The sequence below is a fragment of the Micromys minutus genome (genome assembly GCF_963924665.1).
Source record: "Micromys minutus genome assembly, chromosome: 10".
Lineage (NCBI taxonomy): Eukaryota > Metazoa > Chordata > Mammalia > Rodentia > Muridae > Micromys > Micromys minutus.
Window position 1 is genome coordinate 45,717,603 of NC_137979.1, and position 23,212 is coordinate 45,740,814.

Genomic DNA, 23,212 nt, shown 5'->3' on the forward strand with positions numbered 1-23,212 from the left:
GTTTGTGTATAGGGTGAAGTTCAGTAAGTAAAATGTTTAAAAGACAGAGTAAAAACACCATCATGAGGATAAGGAGGCCGAGAGATTCCCACGGGAGGAAGAGCCAGAGTGGGAGGGAACCAGAAAGAATTTTGCCTAGTTCTGTGTCTTTAGACCCATTTCAAACCAGTTAGGATCAGTCGGGCGTGGAAGCAGCATTGTTCTTGGAGGAGCACACAGGTCCCATCCTTAGCAGCAATCAAAGCTAGTCCCTTTTCATTGTGGAACACTGCAGCAGCCAAGGAGTCCAGCTGGTCCCAAGGTTGTTAGGCCGATCTGAGCTGGTGAAAAAGAGAAGTTAATTGCTGCAAAGAAGGCTTCAGTCCAGCTGTTTTAGTTCTGAATCCTGAAAACAATGTCCATGTCCCTGGGCAGATAGAAGAGGGATGAGTTGGTCTTATTAGTCTGCTTTCAGGGGCTACCTGAACTGCTTTCAGGGATTTGGGGGTCAGGGGTATTGGTCTCCAAGTAACAACTAAGAACAACATCTTCTCCTCCTCCTCCTCCTCCTTCCTTTTACTCCTCTTCTTCCTCCTCTCCCTCCTCCTCCTCTCTTTTCCTCTTCCTGCTCCTCTTCTTTTTTGAGACAGGGTTTCTCTGTGTAGTCCTGGCTGTCTTGGAACTCACTCTGTAGACCAGGTTGTCTCAGAGATCCACCTGCCTCTGCCTCCCGAGTGCTGGGATTAAGTGTGTGTGCCACCACCACCTGGCTCCTTAGTAAACTTCTTTAAGGCTGACAGAGGACAAGGGGAGCAGCAGGAGAGGGTCCATCCAAGTGGTCATGACAAAACTTAACAGTTGGCAAAAATCCAGAATATAAGCAGGAAGTAATAACTGTGCAACTTTGTGGGTAACATTAAGAGGCATAGGAAAACTTTTACATCAAGATTAACATCAGTCAGTATAAAGTAAGATTCAATATTAAGTTAACATCAGGTTAAAGCCAATTGTACAACTGGCTGGACCACCTACCAGAGTTCTATAGAAGGATAAGGTAGGTCACTGTAATAAACCGTTTGTGTCAGACTCCTACTTAAGGAACATGCACCTGAGAACTTTGTAGAATTAAGGTCTGTACCTATGGGATGGATCTGAACAGAGTGTCTAAGTGGTATTACTTGTTTCCAAGTATGATGAACTCTGTATATTTGTTTAAAATATTAATACCAACAATTGTTTAGTGAATTAAAAGCAGCATTTTAAGTAAAACATCATTTTTGGTTAGAAACAATTTGAGAAAGTGAAATTTTAAAAATTAGGACTATTACCTTAAATGACCATATCTAGTATGCAGAAATGGGACAATACATATTTTTGTTAACATCAAATTGTTATACCCATATCTCGAGATTATATAGTAAATATATTTTATATTGTCAGGCTATGTAAAAAGACAATTCAATTTTGAGTTGTATTCCCTTAAAAAGGGCCCTCTACAAGAGCACTGTTGCTCTTAACTCTGAGGCATCTCTCCAGCCCCCTTTTGGTCCTTCTCAACAGTCTTACAGAGTGAATTAGAGATCAGAATCATTGTTACAGATGTCAAAACTGAGGTCAACCACCCTGAAGAGGGGAGGTCACAGGGCACAAGCTGGCCTTGCAACCCTGGCTCTGACTGCGGGACACCAAGGTCCTCAATCTTACAACTAGGGCATACAAATCTGGGAGCAGAGATCTCTGTCATTGGCTCTCTGCGTTCCCTCTAGCATTGGGCCCAGTTTCTGATGCCCTTCTGGCACTGTGATTTGGTAGGATGAGAATCTGGCTGGCTGCACAGATCTGGAAATCTGCTATCCCCAAACATCAAGTCTCTGGAGACACAATGGGCTGAGGGAGCGTAGCCAGGTTTCAGGAATGAACAGGCTTAGATGATTAGGGAATTGGGCACAGTAGGTCTTGTTTCTGGGGCCACAAAGTCTTGTCCTCTGCTTTTAACCCTCCAGTTCCAGCTTTAGAGTATGGCTCCTCTGTTAGGCCAAGGACAAGACTAGAAGAGATTTCAGTGTGAGAGGGGAGTCCTAGGGTTTCTCTCCGAGAGCCTGATTTTACAGTTGGGCTTAGATCTTGGTTCCAGGGCTGTGTCTTCAGCACCCTGACTGAGAGTATCAGAACTGTCAGGTTGGCTCTAACAGCTGGCTCATGGGGAAGACACATCAGCCCTGGACACAGGGACCTTGGTCGTTGCAGCCAGGGGCAGGGGCTTAACACTTAACAGCTTTGCCCAATGATGGAATAGACACTGCTATGGTACCTCTGTGTGTGTATGTATGTGTGCATGTTTGTGTGTGTATGTGTCATGTGTATGCATCTGCATGTGCATGAATGTGTATGTATATGTGCACCTGTCCATGTGCATACAAGTCTGTGTGTATGTGCCCATATGCATGCATGTGTATGTCACTTATATGTGTATGTGTTGAAGGCCGGATGTGAATGGAGTTTAAGCTCCATTGTCTCACAAAAAGGTTAAATCACATTTAGCTGCAATGACCTTAGGCCAGTTTTTTTATTGCCTGGAGCTCTACCTATAAGTGGGTTTATAGGGTTACCATGGTAACTATGACCACAGTGGCTAGTGTACTAACAGCAACCCTGCCAGATATAGTGTCATCCTGCAGCTTTGCCCAGTCTGCTCGGGCTGTGCTGACACTATCCTTCAGTTACCACTGAGGGCATCCGAGGATAGAGAGAAGACATCACTTTGCCAAATCTCCGAGCTGGTTAAGAGCAGATCCAAGACCACTTTAGGCATTTGGCTTCCAACTGGCTTGGCCAGTCATAGTTAATAATACTCACTGGGCACTTACTATGTATTGGGTACCATTTTGAGTATTCTTTCTTTTCTTTTTCTTTTCTTTTCTTTTCTTTTTTCTTTTTCTTTTTTTTTTTTTTTTTTTTGAGACCGGGTTTCTCCGTGTAACATGCTGTCCAGGAGCTCACTTTGTAGACCAGGCTGACCTTGAAGTCACAGAAATCTATCTGTTTCTCCTGAGTGCTAGGATTAAAGGTACGCACCACCTACCGCCTTGCCCAAACTCTTTTTTTTTTTTTTAAATTTAATAGTCTTCATCACCCTAGGTGACATTCACTTCCTATAAAAGACAGGGACACTGAGGCACAGGCTAACATTTGGATTCTGTTGACAGGAATCTAGCCCCAGCAGGCTGACTTAAAAGTCATCCCTACAAAACAGCAAACAAAAGATTTAATTTTCAAAACGATTTATTTAGGGGTATGTGTGTGTATGTATGTGTATGCGTGCGCATGCAAACACGTGTCCAGGTGCACGTATGTATGTGTATGCGTGCGCATGCAAACACGTGTCCAGGTGCACTCGTGTGTAGTGGATGTCAGAAGACAATTTTCAGGAATCGGTTCTCTTCCTTTCCCAGGCAGGTTTTGGGTGATGGAACTCAAGTCCTCACACTTGACAACAAGCATCCTTACCAGCTGAGCTGTCTCATTAACCTCTTTTTTTTTTTTTTTTTTTTTAATGAAGTATAAGGTTTGAGGGACTAGCTCAGTGGGTAAAGTACCTGAACAGACATCAGGACACACATTAGGATTCTACAGCACCGATGTAAAAGCTGGGTGTGGTCACCTGCATCTCTAACCTTAGGTGGTGTGAACAGTGGGTAGGTAGGCTGATCCCCTGACCACACTAACCAGCCAGTTTAGCCATCAGTGGACACCAGGTTCAGGGAGAGACCCTGTCTCAAAAGCTAGTGTGGAGAGTGAGAGAGGGAGACAGCTGATACCAGCCTCTGCTTTTGCATGCTCTTAACCAACATGCACCCTTTCAGCAGAGTGCTGCATGCTCACACATGCTATTGCAATCACAGACACACATATGATACACCCATATGTACACCAAACCATTAAAGTATAGCACCTGTCGACTTTCTTCAACCTATGCAGACCTGTGTCTGTGAGACCCAGGATTTGAGGACTTTAAAGAATGTGGTGGACTACAGTCTGTAATACTGTAGGCAACTTTACTCCGGTTCCAGTGTGCATTTATACATGAGTGGGACAAAGAAAGTTGTGATCCAAAGGAAGGTTGAGTTCAGAAAGCCATGTAAATAAATGCCAGTAAAAACATACTAAATATTAACAGAGCAGCCCATTCCCAGAACGTCCTCACGGCAGACCAACTTAAACACGATTGCCTGGCACGTGCTAGAGATTATGTCTGGGAAAGCGCGAAGCGAGGCAGAAGGCCAGATCCAGATCCAGGGCACACTGAAGACAGCACTCAGCACAGCCTCTCACCAGACTGCATTCCATAGCTGTGTTCCGACACCCAACAAGAATAAACATGGCTTGTAAACTGAACGTAAATGTTTGCCGCAGGAGCACAAAACCACGTCCAAGAACAATCAGGGAACAAAATGAACTTGAGGAACTTGAGGAAAGGCCCTTTCTTTTCTCCTGGAGCCTCTCTCACAGTTCCCCAAGGCATTGTTCACCGTGTATCAATGGGTGCTCCGACATAGTGTATGTTCAGAGAAGTGTGCAGAAATGGAAAAACGTTTAGCTCAGTGAATATTCACACAGTGAGTGTCTGTACCAGATAAATAAGTGATCGTTGTTAATAAGTTTGTCCCCATTCTTTTTCCTGATGGTAATTTGTAACTTTAATTTTTTCAAATCCTCTTTTTAATGATGGTTCTTAAATGTTTTAACCTCCCTTTAGCCCACTACCCACCAGTGGTAGTTGAAAAGAAAGGATATGGGGGGAAGTAAACCTGTTTAGAAAGGTTCTTTGGCTGGAAATCGGCAGTTTGGTTCACCGTTAGCTGCAGCAGCTCCATCTACTCTCAAACACCTCACGGATACACCACAAGGGCAGTCCATTTCAGTAGAGTCGGGTTAGCAACAGCAGTGACATGACCTAGCAGAGACGCCAGGCCTCAGCAGGAGGGACTAATAGGAACACCAGAAGTTCACAGCTGTGTCTCTCAGGGAAGCGAAGATCAGTGAAGGTGTGAGACACACAGCCTGGTACAGCCAAGCTCTGTCTCTGTCACCCCATGGAGTCCTCCCTGGAGTCCTATTTATACCCTCCGACCATCACACATGCCCCCCATGTGCCCTGCCTCAGCACAATGTCCTCCAACACAACTGACTCTCCAAAGAACTCTTAAGTTTCCACTTTGGTAATTTTCACCATTAAACCTTTTTTTTTTTTTTTTTTTTTTTTTTTTTTTTTTTTTTTTTTAAGTTCAAGTGTATGGGTGTTTTGTCTACATATATATCTGTGGAGGTCAGAGGATTGTTGGGGGTTTATTCTCTCCTTCCACTGTGGTTCTAGTTTGTCAGGATTGCATGGCAGGTGCCCCTACCTATGAGGCACTTCATCTACCCACTAGTGACTATATTTTCTAAAGTTTTGTATGTATGAGTGGTTTGCCTACATGTATGCCTGTGTGCCACGTGTGTGCCTGGTGCCCTGGGGACCAGAAGAGGGTCTTGGATCCCCTAGAACTGGGGTTCTTGACAGTTTTGAGCTACTACATTGAATGCTAGGAACTGAAGCTTATACAGAAGAGCAGCCAGTGTTCTTAACCACTGAGCCATCTCTCCGGTACCAACTGCGCATATTTTAAACGGCACTTCGTGAAGGCACTTGAACACTTTTTAGAACACACATATCTTTATTGGGAATGTACATCTCAGGGTGGAATTACAGGTTGCTTCCAGGCAGTTGTATAGATTTATCTTCTTACTATCAGTGTGAGCTAAAAGCCCTTTTTCCTCTATAGCCTGGTATTGTCAGCATTTAGAGTTTTTAGCATGTTGGTGACCGAAGAGGTCTGGAAGTCAGCAGGGGGCAGTGTGCAGACTCCTAGTGCTAGCAGGGAAAGAGAAGCCATAGGGCTATGAGATAAGGGATATATGGGTGTGTATAGGTGTTGGGATTTCTCTGCATTTCAACCTACTCTCTGTGGTTTGCTGAGTCCAGTGACCCTCTGTGGGGGTTTCTCTGAGCTTGGAGCCCTTTGTGGGGTACTCTTTTTGGCTCCGTGGTCCCTTGGTAGAGTTTCTTTAGTGGGTAGGTAACAAGCACTTTGTTCCCCAGAGTTGGGAGGTTAGGAGGGCCTGGGGGCCCTCTAGTGTACGGAGGAGAAAGGGCAGGAATTTCACATTGATTCTGGGTTTCTGACCTTCCTGGTGAGTGGATGCCCTTCTCTTGACACAACAGGGGTCAGGGAAGACAAAGCAATTGCTCTCGCTAGTACATGGCTCTGTATGCTGAGAACCTGTAGACTCTTCTAGATTGCACTTTCTTCTCCCCCTTCCTTCCTACCTTGAGTTCTGAACTTGTGGTAACAGCTCTGGCACAGAGGTTGGAGTGTGCACAGGAAGTTGACTTATTACACACAGGACTTGCTGGATCATTTGCTACCTGCATGCCTTTGGGTGAGTCTTGTCATTTTCTGGGTGGTAACAGAGCTTTTACGGAGTACAACATTGTTCACTTGGCTTACCTTCCATGTAGGAAGAGAAGTGAGAAAGAGATTTCACTGTTGCCCACTGACCTGGAGACATTGCAGACTTGGGGGAGGGAGGTTAGGAGCTATGTCAGAAGGTGCTTTTTACTTCCACAAAAGAACTCCAGAATTTTGCCAGTAGTTGTGGTGGTGGTACATGCATTTGAGAAGCAGAGGCGAGAGGAACTCTTGTGTTTGAGGACCGCCAGGGCTGCACAGAGAAACCCTGTCTCAAAAAAACAAAAAGCAAGGGCAAAAGCAAACAAAACCCTCCAGAATTCTAATATCCCAAGACTGCCAGAGGTGGACTTCTGAATTCAAAAGCCAGGCTTCAAAATTCAATGGGTTCTCCCAATCCACTGTACTGAAATTGTAGTGAGGAAAAGAAGTGGTCACAAAGCTAGCAAGTGGCTGAACTGGCTGGAAACAGGATGCCCATCAGCCCAAGTGTGGATGGACTGACCACCCACCCTCTTTGTGCCTCCTCCCCGGCCTGGAGTCTTGGCCGGTCCTGAGGTAGGATAGAAGGGGGAGAAGAAAATGCAATCACTAGAGATAGGCTGGTCTCTAGGCATTGTGGGGCCTCTCTGAAGATCCTGGCTCTCCTGATTACATCTCTGCAAGTATGAAGCCCTGGTGGGCAGGAAGAAGGCTCTCCTGATATTCTTTTGCTTGACCCACACATGGGGGCAACTATGGGGCTGCCCCATCAGTACTTGGATATCAACGGAGACGAAGGGGATTAGTGTAGACACAGTGAAGTCCAGGACAGTCAGGAGTGGGCTGGAAAGTGAACTTACAAGGAGGCTTGGGGCATAGTCCCACATCGATGCCACCTTCACCTGACACCCCGCCTATGCTCAGCTTAAACTGTGTCACAGTCTTCTGCCCTTGATGTCCATGTAGAATGTTTCTGATGGCTGATTCGAGGGATAGTGAGACATAAGAGTTAATTGTGTAGACTGGAGCCAGACAGACAGCTTAGGTTCTCACATCCTTGTCCCTCTACTTGCTATGCGACTTTGAGTAAGTGATGTAATCCTTATGTGTCTCGCTTTTCCTGTCTTGAAAAGACAACACTGATAATGCTGACTTCATGGAGCTCCATGTGACACGGCCAGTGGTAGTTAAAGGGTTAATTCTCATAATTATACATTTCGTCTATTCCATCAGACAAGACTGCTTGCTCCCCTCCCACCAGGGAGCTTATCAGATTGGGAGTTCCCTGATAACAGAATTTATTTACTTATGAGAGGGTCTCACTATGTAGGTCTGGCTGTCCTGGAACTCACTATACAGACCAGGCTGGTATCAGACTCACAGAGCTCCTCCTGCCTCTGTTTGAACTGGGTTTAAATATATGCACCACCGTGCACAACTCTGTCTGTTTTGGCCTTGAAAGCCCCAACCCTGTCCCCGAATCTGTTCTCTGAGGATCGTCTTCTGGGTCAGCAGAAGTCTGGAATTGTCCCAGTAAGGCAGACAGCTAATGAGACTGGCTGAACAACAAGTTGGAGAGAGAATGGAGTGGAAAAGGTTGACTGAAAGGTAGTAGGGGACCCATAGAGCGTCTTCCCAGGTCCCAGGAAGCAGGGACTGGCAAGGCTGTCCAGGCTCTGGCCCAAGCAAGAGCAGGGAAACGGAAAATTGCTTCTCAGAGGCTCATCCAGTCCACAGGAGGCACAGCCAAGTGGAGGAACCAACCAATGCCAGTAACTCTGCCTGTGGGTTTCAGACTCCTTCCTTTCTTCTTGAGGGTAGTGATTTAAAACAGTCTTACTGTATGGCTCAGGCTGTCCTCTCCTAAAGTACTGGGCAACCATGCCTGGGTAAAATGATCTTCAGGGGCTACAGAGATTTGAACCCAGGACCTTATGCATGCTAGGTAAGTACTCTACAAGTAAGCTATCTCTCCAGTTCCCAGAACCCCTGTCATCATCACCTCATGTTTTCTTCTAACCATTCTCTGTGGTTGAGCCCCAGAATTTTGCCCCCCTCCAACTTCCTTTTTAGCTCCCTTCCTTCATTTCTTCAGTGATGAAAATTACCCATCTAAATGTTAAATGGGGACCTGGAGATAGATGCTCAGCTTCCAGAGAACCCCAGTGCAGTTCCGAGCTGTGTTCTCAGGTGGCTTACAAACGTCTATAACCCCAGCTCTGAGAGATCTGATGACCCTGGCCTCTCTGCCTTTGTGGGTCTCCAACGCTAGCACTCAGTAACCAGAGGTAAGTGGATCTCCGAGAGTTCGAGGCTAACCTAGTTTACACAGTGACTTCTAGGCCAGCGAAGGTCACATAATGAGATCCCCATCTCAAAATAAATAAATACCAACACATTTTTTTAATAAAGATGTTAAGTAGCAGATGTCTAACTTCAAAGTGTTTTGCTACAACTTACACTCAGAGCCCTGGCTCTGAATTGTTCCTCCTGTGCTCCTTAACCAGCGTCTGCTGCTGAGAGGTACACCAAACCATGACCCAGGTCACACCATCAGGAGAGCTCCTGAAATCTGGGATGAGTGCCTAGCAGGGGGAAGTCTAGGAAGGACAAAATGTTTGGTGTCTATATCTTCCCAGGCACTTCCCACAGATGCTTGCAAAGTCCCTTTTGCTAGACGAGTCCTGACGGCTCAGAGAGCTTCAGGGTCCCTAATGAGGACCAAATGACAGAGCTCGACAATGATCTAGTCTGACCATGCCTCAGGTCACCTCTTCAACGAATATTTCTCATGCCCTGGAGGTAGAAAAGGCTGCCAGTGCCGCTGGGTCTCCATGTGTCCCGTATAAATATCTCCCGGAGCACCTGCCCATGTCTTAGAAAACGTATTTCCCTTACACACTGTCTTCTCTCTCCTTGAGGCAAAAGTCCTGGAGTAATAATAAGTGCTTACTGAATGTACCTTATATGGACAGCCAGGCTCCCACTCTGGCTTCCTGGGAATGGGTCTAGGCAGTGATGGGGAGGACACTGGAGAAAGGTTTGGGGACAGAGCAGGTGCTGGGGTCGTGGGGTTGAGGCATCTGTCTCATCTAGAAACCTGTACAGAACCCCCATCTTCACCAGCACCCACTTCTGTTATTCTTGGGTTTGCTGTCGGGTTGGCAGGTTGGGTATTGGGCTTCAGAACTGTCCTAACTGGTCCACCTTGTTCTGCTACAGGAGCTCCAAGAAGTGGCAGAGGTGATGACCACCAGCTTTCCTTCAAGTTTGTGCATTAAGGAAGAGAACGGGGCAGGGACTGGCTTCCGAATCAAAACCAAAACCAAACAACCCCTACCTCTAACCCCCGCTGGCTTCCCCCGGGAGCCTGAAGAACCTGGTCTGTTCACTTTTCTCTATGGTAGATGGGACAGAGAGAGCCATCTTTATCCTTGAGATGTGACTGAGGGAACACTCTGGCCCTAACACTTCGAGCCTCCTGCAGTCTTAGAGGTTGCCAGTAGGTGCCGTCAGTTCGCAACTTTTTGGTCTGTCCTCCAGGTCCGGGTCTTGGTGCCTTTCTCCCTCCAACCGCGCCAACAGTCTGTGTTTCAGAAAGTGGGAGGTGGCCTAATTCCCCGGAGGCTGAAAGACCCTGACTCTGGGACAAAGAACCGGAAGAGGTCTAGGAAGTCTTGAGGTTGGTTGCTCCTGAGATGTTTAGCCCAACCCCTCCCGACCCCATCCACCCCCAATCGTCAGACCTCCGTCTGTGCCTGTACAGACACCGAAGCAAACTCCTTGGTTGGGGAGGTTGGTACGAAGAAACAAAAAGGAAGGTTAGGTAGGAGGAGGGTCTCTCCTCCAAACGCGACTCTAGATCAATTCCAACAGAATTGCTGCGAGGGGAAGGGTTATGTTTATCAATAGAAACGTCACCCAGGGGCAAAGTGGCGTCGGGGGAAAATTAAAAGAAGGCTTCCCTTTCTGGAAATCTTTGGCTGCCATTTACTGGGAAACTGTTACAGTAATTAAACAAATACACAATGAATACAAGGAGTGGTGCCCCCTGGAGTTGTTCAACTCACATCTTGTACAAAGCCAACGGCAGTCAACTTCCAGAGTCTAAGCAGGGCGGTAGAGGGGAAAACATCTAGGAAGGAGGAAGAGGCTTGGCACTGGAGTTCTGGAAGCAGGGTGCAGCAAGGCCCAAATGGAACCTGGGGCGGGGGACTAAGTGTAGAGGTAGGTTCACGGGGCAAGTGAGAAGACTGCCTATTAGCACCTCAAGGCCAGAGCTCTTCTGGACCCCTGCAAGAGTGCTTGATCGCCTTGCCCGCGGTCTCTAGAGGTTGAGATTGGACGTGCCAGGGGGTGGGGTGGGTGGGGGTGGCCGGAGGACTCTGACCGGGGGATGGGGACTGAAGGAGAGGATCTTGAGTCCGCTATGAGGTTAGGTTCTCAGTGTCAGCACGAGGTGTCTGGGAAGGAATTCTTCGAGGTCGAGGGAGGAGACCAGCAACATCCCCTTCTCCCTCCCCTCGCCCTGCTTTCTCTCCAGGGTTCCGCTCAGAGGCTCTCTGCGCGCGGGCCACCGCTTCCAAAGTGCCTCGCTTTCTTCTGCAGAGCAAAGGACTTTCAGATGTTGTAGCAGTGGCGGCGACTCAGGCCAGCGCCCCCTCCCCCTAACGGCCTCTTCTCCCGCTCCATTGCTCCAGTTCCCCTTCGCCCTCCCCTGCTCTCCCACCTCGGGGACGGCGCTGGGGGTGTGGCCAGGGGGCCGGTATAAAGTCCCGGGAGCTGGTCCGGGGCAGCCGCTTAGCCCCCTGCCCCCCGCCGCCTGCTGGGCCGGCCGAGGATGCAGCGCAGCGCCTCGGTGGCCAGGCTTGCTCCGCTCCAGTGTGCTTGCTAACTTCCCGGCTCCGTCCCAGCTTGCCGGGGCCGCTCCGTGTCCTCTCGCTCTCCGGGTCTGGTTCTCTAAGCTCTCGGGGAGCTGCCTCCGGGGTCCCTTGCAGCCCAGTCGCGAGTCCGCGCTCCCGTCCTGCACCCCACCCTCGTCCTCACCATGCTGCCCTTCGGCCTCGTGGCCGTCCTGCTGCTGGCCGCAGGGCCTCGGCCGAGCCTGGGCGACGAAGCCATCCACTGCCCCCCTTGCTCCGAGGAGAAGCTGGCGCGCTGCCGCCCCCCAGTGGGTTGCGAGGAGCTGGTGCGGGAGCCTGGCTGCGGTTGTTGCGCCACTTGCGCCCTGGGCCTGGGGATGCCCTGCGGGGTGTATACCCCACGCTGTGGCTCAGGCCTGCGTTGCTACCCGCCCCGGGGGGTAGAGAAGCCCCTGCGCACGTTGATGCACGGGCAAGGCGTGTGCACGGCGCTGTCCGAGATCGAAGCCATCCAGGAAAGCCTGCAGACCTCTGGTAAGGTACACCTACTTTCCCTCTGCCACATTTCCCAAACACCCTCCTCCTTGCAACTTGGTTCCCATTCTGGCCGGTCTGGAAGGCCCGTCAATGCGCCCCCTGTGAGTTGAGGAGAAAGGAGGTACGTGGCAGAGCCTGATATCTGGCACTTAATCCCAACCAACACCAGTTGCCACCGGTCAAGGGGAGCCTCTTCATCTCAAACCTCTCAAGTATTTCTTTGGGAAGAGGGGTCTTGGCCTCAGTGGTAAGCCTGGCTCCTGAGGCGATTGTGGTAAGCTACATGGCCTGATTCAGTTACATTTGTCTTCTAGAGCTAGAAGACTGCTATAGGATGCTCTGTGTGTGTGTGTGTGTGTGTGTGTTCGCGCGCGCGCGTGCGCGCGCGTTGGGACGGTTCCTTTCTGTTCTCGATCCAGAGCCTGATCCGCACTCAGGTTCAGGTGAAAGGCAGAGGAGGTGTGAGGAGCCAGGCCTGGACCTCTCACTCATCACGGTGTGATGACGTGGGAAACATACAAATCAGAAGGACTACAGTGGTGAAGAACGGGAGACTTAAACTCCCCAACGGCTCGGAAAGCAGGGGAAGGGAAGCAGGGCTCGTTCTGCCAGGGTGGCACATCCAGGTTTCTTCCTTCCTTCTGGCAGGTGCCATTTGAGGGGGTTGGAGGGAAGTGTTGGTTGCCAGTCCTTGGGTATATGGGACTGAGAGGAGGGATAGCATGATCTTGTATTTACTCCCTCTCCTTTGTCCACTTGCCCGTGGACCTTTCTCTGTTTCTTCTTAGACTCTTCTCTTGTCCTTCTATTTCCTGCGGTGTCTCTCAACTTCCAGTTTTATCAAACTGCCCTGAGTTCTCTTTTTCTCAGTCTCCTGAGCTTGACCAGTTAGTTTCCTTCTCTGGTTTTCTGCAGTCCTCCCCCTTCCACCTCCGTTGCTGTTGCTCTTTTGTAGTCTCCACAGTGACTCCTGTATGCCCTGCTCTTTCTTTCTCTGCCTCTCTGTGTCCCTGACTCTGGTTATTGTCCGTTCTCTGACAGCCAGGCTCCCTAAACCACGGTGGAGCTTCTCTCTTTCCTGATCTTTGAATCCTCCATTGTTGCAGCCCGGATGCTGGGACTTCAGCCCCAAGCTTCCTGCTCTGGGTCCCAGACCACTCCACTTCCTCAATCCTCAACAGCTTGTTAGTCTGAGGAAAGCAGGGCGCAGGGAAAACAGGAAGGAGGTGGACCCCAGGGGTGCCTCTCTGCCCTTCCTGCTCCTGGGGCAAGGAGAGATGGGTCAGCAGAAAATATTCTGGGAGAAATGCCAGGCTGGCAACCAGCATTGGTGGAGGAGGAGGGTCCCGGGAGACTGATTCCTTGATCTTGGGGCAGTGAGACCCTGAGACAGGGTTGCATTTTTAGGATGCCCACTTTGAGTCTTTGCTCCCTCCCAGCCGTTGGGAATCTAGCCTCAGGTGAAGATGGCTGGTCATCTCCCCTCTTCCCAACTTGAGCCCAAGCCAGAGAAAAAACCGCTACAAGAGCCTTTTCTTGTGTTGCATCCCTGCTGTGTGGAGGAGAACCAGATCCCCTAGATCTGGAAGGCATGGCACAGGTTCTGATGACTTGGTGGATGTGAGGCTAGCCAGCTTCAAGAGGTGTCTAGGAATAGGGTACCAGTACGTCTGTCTTGGAATCCAGATCTCAAGACACCAATTCCCCTCCCACTTCTTGACCTTGTCTTCCATGAACACAATGGTCACAGCCATCTGAAGAGGGAAAATTCGGTAACAGGAAGGCCCTGGAGACCACAGACACTTGACTGGCAAGCTGGCCAATGTTTTCTAGTCGTCAGAGAAGTACTTCCTCGCCATGGCCTGACACCTTTGCATCATGGGAGGAAAACATATAGAGCTGTGCCTCAGCCTTGCAGGATCTCTGGGGAATTACTGAACCTCCCTCAGCCCACACCTTATACTGTCAGGCCACTGTCCCTTTTAGGTCTTCAGGTTTGAGACCTCTGTCCCAGAAATAAAGGGCATTATTTTCTTTCTTTAAAGATTTATTTATTTTATGTCAGTACACTGTAGCTGTCTTCAGACACAGCAGCAGATGGCATCAGATCCCATTACAGATGGTTATGAGCCACCGTGTGGTTGCTGGGAATTGAACTCAGGACCTCTGGGAGAGCAGACAGTGCTCTTAACCACTGAGCCATCTCTCCAGCCCCATTATTTTTTTTAATAATAAGTAGTGAAGGGCATGTAAGTCTGTCATTTCTGTTCTTTGCTCTTGGGGACGAGCTTCAGCCAATCCCTTAGGTGAACTGTCTGTTGACACAGCTTTTCATATTTTTTTTCCAGGGGCAGGCTATCCCTTCTCTTTTCAGCCTGCCTTGCTCTCCCCTCTGACAGGTTGGCAATACCAAGACCACCAGAGGTGGGGATGGATATATACATCATAAATCTACAATTTTACATCATGGTACTGACTGACCCTCGACTTTTGGAAATCCCAGAGGGTATTCGATGGAGAGGTCAACCTTGGGACGGGGAGTTCCTAAACCAGGCTCTAGGTCCCTCTAGGACAGGGTTAAGGAACAGGCAGGCTGGGTTAATTTTTAGTTAACATAGCAAATATTGTCCCTACTCCAGTACTGGGAATCGAGTCATGTCATGGGAACTGGGCTTTCCCAGAGCTCCTGTGCTTTAGGAGAGAGGGGAGGAAGAACATGGCTGCCTAGAGTTTTTTTTTAATACGGACATAGCCTAAACTTTTGGTGCTTCAAGTGGCCAAAGGCACATCTTCTCTACTTAGGCGATTTCAGTGTCCGCCTGTCAGGTGTCTCATGGTTCTGAGGTGTCTGATAGAGAACAAGGTCCATATATTGGGGTGACAATGAGGATAGAGATGAAGAAGCTGAGGCTGGGAACCATAGGTTAAGGGGGCAAAGTTGGGGAGAATCACAGGAGAAGGGGTTCTTTGGCTTTGTAGGATCTCTCATCTCATTAGAGGTCAGCAGCAGAGAACAATGGTGAGAGGCAGCCCTTGAGCAAAATCTCAAAGGAACAGCCTGGTATCTGTCCTGGGTCGTTTTGTATTCTCCAGCTAGGATCTTGGGGATGAAGAAAGAGAGAGGCATTTTGGAGGGGGGGGGTGGGCAGGTAGGTGGCCCTTTGGAACATGGCTGACGCTTCTAGGTCTGGCTGGCAGGAGGTACTCAGTTCTTAGCCTGGGTGTCTTACAGGGGTCAAGGGCTGGTCTTGAAGAGGAATCATGGGGATGAAATTAGGCAGTGGGAACTTTGCCCCTATTGGGGCCAGAGCTGTGCACAGCTTCTCCCTGGGGGCTCCTTGTTCTGCTCTGCAGTAAAGTGAAAAGCAAGACTTCTGCCCTGGCTGGATGGCGGTCTGCCCAGGTCTAAGCAGGAACTCCATGAGAAGACTCCACCTTCTAGACAAGCTTCTTGGAATCCTAACAAGAGGGCAAGGGGTCTGCCCCCCAGCTCCTGCTCTCGGGGGTCATTGCAACCTCAGTAGAGGGCATTAGAAGCTGAACAGTGCTAGGAAGTTAATGTTTTAAGAGAGGCTCAGTGCCACACCCCTCCCCCGCCAAGGCTCAGTACCAGGCAAGCACGGATGGATGGGGGGGGGGGCAAGTTACAGATTAAATGGAGAGTCAACAAGCCATGGTGAGAGAGGCCCAGATGAGAGTGTGTCCTGGCTTGGTCTGTGTGTCTGACCAGGGCAAGGTCAGAGTACATGAGAGGGTGTAGATGTGCACACCTGGATGAGCAGATGTCTGGACATGTGATTGTTGGGAGACATTTGTGATTCTGCGTTGGTGGGTGGGTCGGGACTTCATCTGCCCTAAGACCCCAGGTGAATAAGGAGCTATTCTTCCAAGATGGTGGTTATTTCTAAGTGTAGATTCAAACTAGGGCTCACTGGGAAGAACATGCACACTCAGAGGCCAGCAGGCTGCTGACACAGCTGTGCCCAGTTAAGGCCTTCTTCGACATGGGACCATTTAATTCTGACATCATCATAAGCTATGCTTCTGGGCTTGCTCTGTGTCCTACGAAGTTCTAGGTTTCAACAAGCTATTCAGTTCTCGTTAATGGTGAACGTCTTAAAATACCCATGGATAAGCCTGCAAGGACTCCTATTGTTGGCTTCTATTCACAGATAATGCCACACTGGGAAGCTGCGTTGGGGTCAAGTCTCTGGGCCATATTTGTCTGCACTCTTGAGGGCTCGTGGTATCATAGCTCTGGGACTGTAGGGTAGGGGTGCTCTCTATCTTCTGAGGCATCTCCTTTCTTTTAAAAACCTCTTAAAACAAAACTAATAATAATAATAATAATAATTTGATGGCCAGGAGCCAGATGCAGTAGCCCCTGCCTATAATCCAGTACTTCGGCAGCAAAGCTAGGAGGAGAAGGAATTAAAGGCCAGTCTCAGCTACATAGAAAATTCGAGGCCAGCCTGGGCTATGTGAGACCCTGTCTCAAAACAAAAGAGAAAGAAAAAGAGATATTTATTAGGGTTGGGATCGTAGCTTAGGGGTAGAATATTTGCCTAGCCTCAAATTCTTCTTTCCTGCCGAAAAGACTTCATGTTTTCCCCGAGAAGAACCCGAGACTGGCAATGCCACTCTGACTGAAAGGACAGCCAATCAAAGAGAATAAACTGACTGGAATGGTGTACCTAGAGTCAGTCCTGAGATGTGTCGTGTGAATGCCAGAAATCTCCTCCGTCCAGTTTAGCTGTCCCAAGCTTGATGTGGCTCTGGGGCCTCCTTCGTCTCTCCTTTCATCACCACGAACAGGATGGTGGTATCTTTCTGCTCCGTCTATTTCTGGTCTTTAATTCTCCACAAGAACTTCACTCGAGACAAAATTTGTCCATAGTGAGGCCATTTTACTTTGGTATGAATCTTAACGGATTTTTTTTTTTTTTTTTTTTTTTTTTTTGTTTTTTTTTGTTTTTTTGTCTTGTTAGGATTTTTGGGAAGAGGATGGTTTAGATCCCTTCTTGCCTGGCGTCCCTTCGTTTATGTGGTTCTTTCCCTTTGTCCCCCAAACTAGAAGAATAAAACAAAACCCAACTCCCCAGCTTTGGCTAGGCAGAGAAATACCATTTGACCCAGAGGCAGCTCTGGGACTGTTGCCATGTATAAAGGAACCTGCTAAATCCTCAGGAAAAAAAAAAAAAAAAAGTCCTGACGCAAACCAGATGTAACCTCCTGTCCGCCTGCCAACATCTGGAATGCTGGCAGGGGCTCTGCACTTGGGCCCGCATTGAGCTGCCAAGTCTGAGTATTTCAGAGGTGGCTCTGATGTGCTGAGAAGTCTTCCAGCCTCTTTCTCCAGCTCAGCCTTGTGTTCTGGCCCTGGCAGCCAAGAATGAGCAAGGCCACAACGCAGGGCCTTCTGGATGAGACAGCTCACATAGAACCTTCACCAGGGACCGTGGAGACTGGGACTGATCTCCAGATAACCCATTGCCTGCTTCAGGTTGACTCATATGGACATTGAATGGGGGTTCAGGTTCAAGGATATAAGACTCAAGAGGTAGAGGCTGGAGAAATGTTCACACACGCATATGCAGACATACACGCTCACAGACGCAGACAGTGGGAGAACCTTTGGGGCCAGACTCCTTGCTCATGGAAAATATGATTTTAGCCCTAGGGATCCCCGGCAGGCTCAGCCAGATGCTAAAAGAGCGGAGAAGGAGACAGGAAGAGTGAGCAGATGGAGAGGGGGACGGTGGGAGGAGTTGAACAGAGAGGGAGAAGATCCATCCCCCTTGCCTGCCTCAGACCTCCCTGCAGGGCCCAAGGGACCCTCCTGCCATCTGGGCAGCTGCAGTTGGTGATTCATCCTGGTGACCTGGGTGGGGAGAGGAACAAGCCAAGGACTTCAAGAGGACTATGCTCCCAAAGAGATCCAGAGGAGCGGTGTGGAGATGGGGTGGGGGTGTGCTCATATTTCTTCCTTCCTGCCCCCGAGACTCAGAGTTGCAATGAAGACTCCAGGTGGTGGAGGAAGTGGTGGGGGCGTTGAAGGAGCGTAAACTTCGGTCCTGATGCTGATTTCTGCCTTCCTTGGATTGCCCTACAGACAAGGATGAGAGCGAACATCCCAACAACAGCTTCAACCCCTGCAGCGCCCACGATCACAGATGCCTGCAGAAGCATATGGCCAAAATGAGAGATCGGAGCAAGATGAAGGTCGTGGGGACACCTCGGGAGGAACCCCGTCCTGTGGTGAGCACCTCTGACCCACACATGTGTATGCTAATAGATTTGCTGCAATTACTAGTCCTGGGCTGTGTTCACCCAACAAACTCTGAAGATCCTTGTGTGCAACATGACCTCATTGGGACCCAAGGAGAGTCCTTATTTCTCTCTGATTCTTTTTCGCGCTGCACGTGAATATTGGCACAGCAAGTTGACTGGTAAAATCGGGGCCCAATCGCCCTAGTGTTTCTTGGTCCTTTCTGTTTGGATGCTTTGGTTTTTTTTTTTTTTTTTTTTTTTCAAGATGGGGGTTTCTCTGTGTAGCCCTGGCTGTTCTGGAACTTGCTCTGTAGACTAGGCTGGCCTTGAATTGAGAGATTGGATTGCCTCTGCCTCCCTAGTACTGGGATTAAAGCACGAACCCCCACAGCCTGTTTTGTTTTGTTTGATGGTTATTTATTGTAAGACAGGGTTTCCTTTTGCAGCCCATACTGGCCTAGAACTTCCTAAATATACCAGGCTGGCCTTGAACTTGCAACAACCCTCCTGCTTCTGCTTCCAGAGGGCAGGCAGTGAAGACATGTGCCCCTACTTCCTGCTCTTTTAGGAGTGCTTAGTGTCAAAACCTTTCCCTTGATATCCACTGTTGGTGTTGAGTCTTAAGTTTCTGGGTTTGCTTCTTGAGTCTCTGTTCAGGATCATTAGCCCCCTTTAGCCCAGAGCCCCAGCTTCATCTTCCTGCCTTTCTCATTTGCTGAGCAGTTTGCTCTTCTGTCCCCAGCCCCAAGGTTCCTGTCAGAGTGAGCTGCACCGGGCCTTGGAGCGACTGGCTGCCTCTCAGAGCCGTACTCATGAAGACCTCTTCCTCATCCCCATCCCGAACTGTGACCGAAATGGTAACTTCCATCCCAAACAGGTGGGTCTCCCTTCCTGCTACCCCGCCCTGGCCTCAGCCCTGGGAAGGATGCTCTCAAAGGAAGGGAAGCTCTCCAAATCCAGCCCAACCATTTGTGTCTCCCTAAGCTCTGTTCTACTCTTGGCATGGCCTGTCCACCTCATTCCTTTTGGAGATGAGAGACAGACTCAGAAAGGACCCTGGCCAGCCCACACCACAGAATGAATTCCCGGCAGAACTTGATTTCCTTCCAGAGCCCTTTGCAGCTTCTCAGACTCAGAAAGAACCCCTCCCCCCATTGATGGTGTGAACCTTGCTCCCTGTGCTTCCCCTCCCCCTCCTCCTCTCCTCAAAGTTGTGCTCACGGTCTCTGACCATCTGAAGCTTCATCTGGGTTTAGGGATTCCAAGTTATGAGATTCAGTCTGCAGCTGAGCTCAGACTCCCTGGGTGCAGAGGAGAAGGAGGTAGAGCTGGGTCTGGTGGCCTGAGAGTGTCATGTGGAGAGAGGGGTCAGAAGAGAAGAGAGCAGGTAGCAGCGTCACACTCACGTCACACTCACGTACAGCAGGAACAGAGCACCTCATCTCTGGCCCGTCATGTGAGGAGCAGATCTGGGCAGGGCACTGGAGTTAAAGTGCCTTGTGCTGAATGTGGCGTGGTGAGCCTTGTCCTGCTTCTCCAGGTTACATGAGCGTAAAGAATGTTGTTTTCCCACTATGGACACATCCCCATAGTGAGCTGCCAGCTAAGCAGCAGAGGCCTCATCAGGAGGATGACACAACTGTCCTCAGTCTGTACGGGGCGAGAGGAAGGTGTGGAGTTGTATTCAAAGAGAGAAGAAGGGTCAGAGGAGACTCCTTAGAACCAGCGCCTGACCTATCTTCAGCCTTCATCCCAACACACGTTCCACGTCTCAATTCTTAATACCCCTCATCCTTAGTTAAACAAGCAAAACTGACAGGCCTGGCCATCGGGGAAGTGGAACAGCGAGGAGAGAGTGCAGAATGATTGTATCCCGTTGTCTGCATTGAATCTTATTTTATTACTAACGCCGAAAAGGAGTGTATTTGATGCAGTTGATTATTGACTAAGGTCCAGCATGTATACCAGGATTCTTTTTTTTTTTTTTTTTTTCCGGTTACATAATGCTACATGTATTTTTTTTTTTTTTTTACCCCTAATTTTTATCGCAGCAAAAACTGACACTTGCTGGGCAGGAGTGGTAACTCACACCTTTCGTCCCAGTGCTTGGGAGGCAGAGGCAGGTGGATTTCTGTGAGTTCAAGGCCAGCCTGCTCTATAAAGCAAGTCCAGAATAGCCAGGACTATGCAGAGAAATTTTGCCTGGAAAAATCAAAAACCAAACCAAACAGAGACCATGACCCCTTGACCCTTTATCTCAAAACACATTTCTGAGTCTTGAGCCAACCTTCATTCTAACTTTGAGTCTGTCTTTGAAATATACTTTTGTGCCCTGCCTATGCCCACCCCGTAGTCTAATTCTGACCTGAATTTTAGCCTGATGTCAATTCTTCTGACCTTGACTTCTGTCTTTATTCTGATTTAAGCTTCTTGCAACAACCTGCTTTCTAAGTACCAGGGTTAGAGGCATTGTACCACCACATCTGATCCAACTGCTTCTGACTTGGGCTCTCAATGTTACCTGGCTCCTGTTTTAACCGTACCCCAACCCATCTTCATCTGTGGTCCTGATGCTGTCTTTGCTCTCAGCTTGTAATCTCATGCCTCAGATCCCAGTCACAAGCTGGAACATCTCCAATGAGCTCAGCTTTTACAATCATCTATACCTTTAAGTCTAAGCCTTCTTGGGTCCTGCCTCTAGAAGCTCTGTAGATGTCTCCTTGGACAAGTCTCCCCGCTACAGTGAGCTCTGGGGACTGTTGCTCATAAAGAGCCCTTGTGTTCAGGTATCATCTTGAAGGAGCAACTGTCTGACCTGGGGGCTAGGATGGAGCTGGTGGGGACTACCTGGGCTCTTTGTCGCCTGGGACCTGACCCCATACCTTTAACTTGACAGTGTCACCCTGCCCTGGATGGACAGCGCGGCAAGTGCTGGTGTGTGGATCGGAAGACAGGGGTGAAGCTTCCAGGGGGCTTGGAACCCAAGGGGGAGCTGGACTGCCACCAACTGGCTGACAGCTTCCAAGAGTGAGACCTGCCAGCAGGTGGGGGACTCAGCGCCCCCTACTAGGCCCCTATGCTCTGGGGGCTATAAGTTGACCTGCCATGGAGTCTTGGTCTGAGTCCTGGCTCTCTGCCTCTGGCCCTACCCAAAGTTTCCTTTGGTGAGTGTGTACGTACGTACGTGTGAGTGTGTGTATGTTTATGGGACGTGCCCCACAGGGTAAGCCTGAGCCTTGGAGTGCCCATAATGGACTTACATAGCCCAAGGGGTCTGAGTGTAGTAGCAACAGGAAGCCCCAGTGTGTTTTCAAATCAATCTTGAATTCATTCATTCATTCATTCATCCAGCCATCTGAAAACATGTATTGATAACATACTATGTGCCAGCTTTAGTTTTCAGCCCCAGGAAGCCTCATTCTGATTTCCTCTGATTGTGACACCTGAGCTAGAGGCCTATGGGAAAAAATAAACCTCATTCTTGGAGTCAGAGAGAAAGACAGTTGTGAACATTGAACACCCACCTTCTCAATCTGGCCAGAGTGTAGGAAGGTGTGGGGTAGAGACCCACCTCTGCTCTGTGCTATGTAGATCGCATTCCTCAGGTCCTCCAGGGCACAAGCTTGAGGGACAGGGCCCGTCTTCGGGTGGGTATTCAGTTAGCTGATAATGCCTTGCAGATGGATCTCCACTATGGGAGAGGGAGGAGGGTGAAGAAGGCCTGAAGGACGGGGCAGGGAGGTGGGCTCATCACTATGAGCAGGCAGGAGAGAAAAGAATATGAGATTGGATTGTGTGTATGTGAAGGAGAGGAAAACTCACACTGGGGGGATTAGAAGCTGTGGAGGTCCTGTACTGGTTCCTGTTTGTGGTTACTGGTCATGAAGTCACCAGGATGACCCTATCTTTCCAGTTGCCCACCACCTGTGGCTCTGCCTCTCTCCCCATATTTCCCTTTCCTTATACCTCCTACCCCACCCTTTCTATCCCCCTGGACATTTTCTGGCTTGCCTGGATAGATTTAGAGACCTGCTTGTTGGCTATAGTGTCTTTTCATTCTTTTTTTTTAAAAAAAAAAAAAAAAAAAAAACAGAACAAAACCAAAAAATATCCAGATAATTGTGTTTGGTTGATTTATTTACTATTAGAAACGGGGATGAATCAGGGGTGGAGGGAGGCGGAACCTTCCTGCTTAGCAAAGGACTGCTGCACACCGAACACCCTCTCCCTGAGGTTTCTCCCCAGGCAACCCCAGCCTGTAGTCCTTATCCTCACAGTGGAGTGGGGTCCTGTGGTTTTGGAGGCCAAAGAAGCCTCACCCGGCTTCCTAGTTGGCTTCTGAGTCGGGTACTCAGTGGAGCTGGGGTATAACCTAAGAGTGTGCACAGGATGAGTTCACAGCTCCATTTAGTTTATTTAGATGGGGATGGAGAGGACTGCACTTCAGGGACAGGACGGTGGTGGTAAAGGTGGTGGGAAATCACAGTAAGTTCCATGGCACCAGTGTTTTCTTCGCTGGGGGATGGGCATGCTCCAACACCAAAGAACTGGGAGAATGGGAACCTTTGACTTCAAGTTCTCAGTGTCGGCCTGTGCTTCAGAACTTGTCCCTTCTCAGGTTCATAGGTGTGTTCCCGTAGCATCTGCTTTTATGGGAGTGGGCACATATACATGTGTATACACCTGTCGCTCTCTGTCTCCCTGTGTGTGTGTGTGTGTGTGTGTGTGTGTGTGTGTGTGTGTGTGTGATAGGTGAGATAATGTGACCTCTGTAGAGTGTGTTTCTCTCACGGAAATGCACAAGTGGATCTTTATTTTATGGAATAAACTGTAGGCCTCAAAGAGAACTGTCTAGTGCCAGTTAACAGAGGCTATGTGCTTTGGAGTGGTTTCACACTTCATACAGTCATACTTCCTCTCCTGTGTAGGTTGTCTTATGTCAAAGAAAAAAGCAACACTGTTTGTGTGACATTTCCCGAGTCAGAGATGCCCTCTTGACCTGACCTACACATGTCCATGAATGTCCCAGGACTGGCATCTTAGGAAGAAGGCAAGGACCAAACTTGAACG

General features: G+C 49.1%; 1 protein-coding gene across 1 annotated transcript; it reads left to right on the forward strand.

Moving 5' to 3' along the window:
- Positions 1 to 11,042: 11,042 nt before the first annotated feature.
- IGFBP4 (insulin like growth factor binding protein 4) lies at positions 11,043 to 22,880 on the forward strand. The gene is made up of 4 exons (XM_080924258.1): positions 11,043 to 11,869; positions 17,985 to 18,130; positions 18,885 to 19,019; positions 21,039 to 22,880. Exons 1-4 carry the CDS (start codon positions 11,521 to 11,523, stop codon positions 21,171 to 21,173), a joined length of 765 nt encoding a protein of 254 aa, XP_080780384.1. The 5' UTR covers positions 11,043 to 11,520; the 3' UTR covers positions 21,174 to 22,880.
- The last annotated feature ends 332 nt before the right edge of the window (positions 22,881 to 23,212 follow it).